This window comes from Phaseolus vulgaris, chromosome 4 (genome assembly GCF_000499845.2).
Source record: "Phaseolus vulgaris cultivar G19833 chromosome 4, P. vulgaris v2.0, whole genome shotgun sequence".
NCBI lineage: Eukaryota > Viridiplantae > Streptophyta > Magnoliopsida > Fabales > Fabaceae > Phaseolus > Phaseolus vulgaris.
Window position 1 is genome coordinate 7229328 of NC_023756.2, and position 6531 is coordinate 7235858.

Genomic DNA, 6531 nt, shown 5'->3' on the forward strand with positions numbered 1-6531 from the left:
TTCCCATTCATTTGTTTCTTCATCTATCTGATCTTGAAATGATGATACATTATTTATGTCCACTTCTTCAAGCTCAACCTCTAAATCTTGTAATCCTGAAACCCTTTCAACTTCAATGACTTCATTAACATGTGACATTTCATCAACTTGATATGACACTTCAACTTCTACATCATCAGAATCTATACTACTTCTGGGCTTTGTTTTGATTGCAACACACCAACCACGTTTGTCTTTGCGTGATGTTGGATATGGTACATAATAAACTTGTCGAACATTATGTGCAATGATAAAAGGATCAAATGGCACATATCTTCTATCCATTCGAATATCCACAATACCATATTTGGAATCTACTTGTGTACCTCTTGTTGATGGATCAAACCAATTACAGTAAAATAATACAACTTTCTTATCTGAGGTCGAAGAATTGTACTCCACCTCATACATGTGTTGAATCACACCGTAGAAATCATCCTCACCTCCTTCTGTAAGACCTTTTACATGGACCCCACTATTTATTGTTTTCTTTCCCTCGCTCCATGCGTGAGTGTGGAATTTGTACCCATTCACAAAGAATGTGTGTCATTCTTTTACACACCTTAAAGGACCAAGTGATAAATCTCTTATGTGTTGGTTCTTGACATTTAAAGGGTCTTTATGAACCTATAAATATATCAATGTCATTAACTTTTTATGAAATGGTTAAAGAAGTAAAAAAAAAGTAAATTATAGAATTTTTAGATACATACTTGTGTCCTAAACCATAAAGGGAAATCTGCATGTATACGAGTCGAAGCATGTGATTCGGAAATTTCATTAGAATGTAAGAAAGAGTTGTCAATATATAGGTGTCAATGCATTAGGTTAGCGATAACTTAATGGATGAATAACAGTGTTTTAAAATAATATATTGCATGACGCTTACTCAAGGTATGGCTTAACTTCATTACAGTTGATCAAAACATGAACATGAGTTGAGCTCAATTCTTCATCAGTTAACCAACAAGTGATCTCTCTCCCAGAATGACGTCCAGGTTGGTCAAAGACAGATAAGATTGATGGAAGCCTTGCACTTTCAATGTCCACTTCATTTCTACAATGTTGTGGTCTTAACATGAAGTTGTTGAAATAGTGTGAACAAAAATGAGTTGTCTCACGATGCAAATAAGATGCACAAATAGATCCTTCTACCCTAGCCTTATTTTTCACTGAACGTTTAGCATATCCCATGAATCTACAATCAAATAAATTTGATATGATTGATAATTATAGTTCACATTAAATAAAGACTAATAACTCTTATTATTACCTTTCAAATGGGTACATCCACCTATAATGGACAGGTCCACCAAGTTTTGCTTCTTATGCTAGATGGACAGGGAGATGTTCCATAGAATCAAAAAATGTTGGAGGAAATATTCTTTCCAACTTACAAAGAATTATTGGAATGTTTTGTTCCATCCTAGTAAGGTCATCCTCTTTTAGTGTTGTAGAACACAAATCTTTGAAAAAATGACTTACCTCAATAATTGGATTTAGAACATTTGTGCTTTGTCATTGTCCTTTGCCTTTCTAGTGACATTCATGACAGTGTTAAAGATGTTATCGAAGAAGTTTTTTTCAATATGCATAACATCAAGATTATGTCTTAATACATTATCTTTTCAGTATGGAAGATCCCAAAAGATGCTTCTTTTTGTCCAATTATGCCACTCTCTGTAACCATGTATTCTTTGCACACCACTTTCAGTTACTTTAGGATAAGTCTTTACTCTGTTCCAAACTTGTGTAGGTGTGAACTTAGGTGGTGGAGGATCCATGTCAACTTCCCCCTTCTTGAACGCATTCTTGTTCCTCCTAAATGCATGATCATTCGGTAAAAATCTACGATGCGAATCAAACCAAGAATCTTTTCCCCCCATGATGTAATATAAATGCCTTTGAATGCTCCATGCAATGTGGGCATGCCAATTTACCATGAGTTCCCCAACCATACAACATACTGTATGCAGAAAATCATTAATCGTCCACATTAACATTGCCCTCATCATGAAGTTCTCTTTCCTTGAAATATCGTATGATGGGACACCACTCCACAATTTCTTCAAGTCGTCTATCAAGGGCTCTAAAAATACATCAATACCTGCCTTTGGATTGAATGGGCCTGGTATGAGACAACTAAAAAACATATAAGGTTTAGACATGCACATTTCAGAAGGAAGATTATACGGGGTCACAATTATTGGCCAACATGAATAGGGTGCATTTGATGTTTGCACATATGGATTAAAACCATCAGAGCATAAACCTAGTCGCACATTGCGTGCCTCCATAGAAAAAATGGGATAAACGGTATCAAAGTGCTTCCAAGCCTCGCCATCACATGGATGACGCAAAACACCATTACTGCTTTTGTTATCATAGTGCCATGTCATTTGTCCCGTAGTCTGTGTTGAAGCATACATTCTTTGCAACCTTGGAATTATTGGCAAATAAAACATTGCCTTTACAGCAACTGGTTTTTTGTTACTTGCTCCGGTGTTGTGGTGACGATACCTTGACTTGTGACAAAATTTGCATTCAAGCAATGCTCCATCATTTTTACCGTATTCGTTATCATAGAAGAGCATGCAACCATCCACACAACAATCAATCCTCTTAGCCTGTAATCCCAACTTCGACACTAGCCTTTTTGCATCATAATAACTTTTAGGCAAACCTATTTTGGTTGGTGTTGCATCCAAAAGAATTTTTGAAATAAACTCTAAGCATTGGTCAGGAATATTCCAATTGGCTTTGCAAGCTAATAGTCTGATACACATTGATAATTTGGACTCTGATGTCCCTTCATACAATGGCGTATTTGCATCCAACAAAAGCTTGGAGGCTCTTCCATGTTATCTACATTTGGTACTCGTAATGACTCTTGTTGCCTAAGAGCATCAAACACCATGTCTTCCATTAACCTAACTTGGTAATCTTGTGACTGATTGTGTGCACCTCTAGTTATACCCAAAGCCATGCAATTATCGTTATTATACAAGTCACCTTCTACCATGTCTTCACCATGATCAGTCCAAATCCAATAATTAGATTTGAAACCATGTTTGTAGAGGTGAACCTTCACAAGTCTTTCCTCCAAAATTCTTGTACAATCACACTTACTACATGGACATTGTATTCTCCCATCATTCTGATAACATTCTCTTTGGCAAGCTTTGGTTATAAACTTTTCAACTCCCAATATAAAAGACTCTTTCAAAGCACCTCTTCCTCTATAACACCTATCATACATCCATGCACGATTTGATAGAAACTTATTCATGTTCTGTTCATAAAGCAATTGACAAAAAGTGAACAATTTTTTAAGAGATCATGTTATAAACGAACATGTAAGAGTTCGTGTTACAAACGAACATATAAGAGTTCATATTACAAACTCTGCCTAATTCAACCATATATGGATTTCCATAAGTCATTCAGATTTGGATAATGTTTTTGTTTCACTCAAATTGGCTATTACAACATTTCATTATAATAACTATAATCAATTAACAAGCAACTACATCAATTAATAAGTATAATCAATGAAAATTGGCCAAAACAACTTGGAGTTATTGGATATCAAATCATGCAAATTTTTTTTAAATTTTTTAAACAACTTGGAGTTATTGTGCAATTTCTTCAAATTATTACATCATTATGAACTCTTAAATCTAACATTTCAATCCATACAAAAAGAAGCTTTGAGTTCCACGTAACAGTCCTCCTACAACCTCTAACCTCTAAAGCAGCTGAATCTATACAAAAATAACCATGAAAATGGAACAGAAACTCAGTCTCCAAGTCAACACAAGCAAGAACCAACTTAAGCAGAACGAAATGTGAAAAAAAAAACTAAAGAAAAAAGAATGAACTACATAGGCATATAACCAATACCACCTCTTTAATATGCAATACTGTAAATCTCCTTTCTTCCATTCCTTGACCACATAGGCACATAACCAATACCACCTCAAAAAAAAGTAAGCAAAAACATTCCATAGCCAGTGGTGAAACACAAAAGCAGACACAAATCAAAGCCCACCACATTTCCAGCTTAATAACAAAAAACAAACCATCAACCTGAATGACTACGGTGGTGGTGGCGACTGACCGGAGAAGGTCACGCGGTGGTGACCATTGGATGCAGAACGTCGCGCGGTGGTGATGGTGGCGGTGACTGCGTTCGTGCTTCTTCTCCGAACCAGGACGATGGTGGTGGCGGTTGCTATGGTGATGGCGATTGCTGCCAAATAAGAAAATATAAGCCAAAGCAATCATACTTGTGTATGACCTAAAAACATACATAAAGTGATCAAAACCCAAGAAACCACAACCTACACTAAGTCTAGAGAATTAAGCATAAATCCACTCAAATAGCCCAACATCACAACAAAGACTTGGATTATTAACAGAGAATACCATTGACTAGCCCGAACTCATCATCCTGAGAAAAACACCTTTAACTATCATACCCTCCTTGAAAACATACAAGTGTAGAAAGGTTATTAACAAATTCTATTTGCCTATTAAGCAGCATAACTTTGTAAGTTGATCTGATTGTATATCTAACATCATCCTCACCCAGCCATATCCACTGATTTTCTTCAATAAAGATAGATTTTACATGTTGTACCTCTTCCAGCAGATTCTACACTAAACTAAGCTCTCAGTCAAATCATTATCTTCTTCACTTAAGCTCCCACACCCACCTAGACTCAGTCCACCTATCCATTATACCCATGTTAGCCTCTTTTGCAATAGATAGATGGTATAACCTTTGGTAATTTTTTATTAAAGTCGTTTGGCCCAACCACCTATCCTCCCAAAAATTTATTTTGAAACCATTCCCCCACTTCCCGTCTAACGTTTTCTCTAAACCATTGATCATTATACATCTCACTACTGACTTTTGTAATATTCCTCCATCATATACTCATTCTTTGTAACCACCCTACTATCAAGCATCCTCCATGACCCTTAGATTTCATCACATCTTTCCACAGGCCAAAATTTTCAATTCTTAAGCGACATTTCCACTTAGCGAGCAGAGCAATATAGAACGTATTTATGTCTTTTACCCCATACCTCCCTCCTTCTTTGGCCAACAAACATTTTTCCATTTAACCGAAGCTATATTTTTTCCCTTCTTACCCTAGCCTTACAAAAATTCTCGTTGTATCTTATTTATCACATTTATGAATTTCTTCGGAATTATGAACATAGACATGTAAATTAGGGGTATGGCTGTTAACACAAACTTAAAAGGGCATAACCTAGCTATTGGTAGCATCGTTCCTTTCTATATGGATAGTTTTCTCTTTAACTTCAAAAGGACCAGCTCCCAAAAGCTTAACTTCTTAGGTTTCCCCCAACACACATACCCATATTTCAATAATATTTCATATTAAAAGACAGACACTTATGAATATTTATTGATAAATAATTATAATTTAACTCTTAATTTATGAATTTAAACTTTTTTACATATTTTGTGATTATAATATGAATAAGAACTATTTATTCCCAATTTTCTGTTAATTTTAGGATTCTAGGGGAAAATGGAGATGAAAGGGCTAAAGGAGAATATACAAGAAGAAAAGGGAAAGTCAGAACATTCAAAACTCGTCCAAACTCACCCAGGCCATATCACTCCAGAGGAACTCGCCCAAGGCTCACCTAGGCGAGTTCATTCTGGAGAAGTTGAGCTTTTTTTCTCGTCAAACTCGCCCAAGAAAGTAATAACTCGCCTAGGCAAGAAGTCACTTAGCCCAAACCTAACTACGTTAAATATGAGGTGTGAGATATAACTCTAAACATCATTAAGAGAATAGAAGGAGATAGAAAACCCTAAAGGAGAAACATCCTGGATCTTCTTTTCATGCTTGTAATGACCAACATGAGTGACTAATTCTACCCTTTGGGATTGAGAGTAATTTGTTCAAACTCTTATGTGTCGAAGTGATATTTAAACATAATATTTTGTCTTGATTGATGATTGGTATTGTCATTTTATTCTTAACGCTTGAATTATCATGATTTTGATGCATAGATTTGACTCTGAAAAGTACTTTTAAGCATCTGACATAAATGATAGTGCTTAACATATTTGAATGTTAGGAATAGATTTGAAATGTTAATTGTTATCAACATTTGTTCGTAATGATAAGGAGTTTTTATAAATATGCGAGGAATCTATATTTAGGAGACTATCTTAATAATTTTATATGCAAGGAATCAATATAAATGAATTTTATATGGGCATCAATATCAATCAAAGATAGAATATTACATGCTTTTCAAAATACAAAATAGTGAGAATGATGAACCCCAATCCCAATTTTCCCAATTGAATCAAACAACTATTTACTTTGCTTTATTTACATTCTTGCAATCTCATACAAACTTCCAACAAACTTTTATATATTATTTTCTATTTAGTAAATATTATACTTGTGAATTCAAATGTTCCTTGTAGGTTCAATA

At 35.0% G+C, this 6531-nt stretch overlaps 1 protein-coding gene across 1 annotated transcript; it reads right to left on the reverse strand.

Annotated features, from left to right (window-relative positions):
* Window positions 1-1667: 1667 nt before the first annotated feature.
* LOC137838236 (uncharacterized) lies at window positions 1668-2825 on the reverse strand. Its single transcript, XM_068647490.1, has one exon. The coding sequence runs from the start codon at window positions 2823-2825 to the stop codon at window positions 1668-1670; it is 1158 nt and encodes a 385-aa protein (XP_068503591.1).
* Between the last annotated feature and the right edge of the window lie 3706 nt (window positions 2826-6531).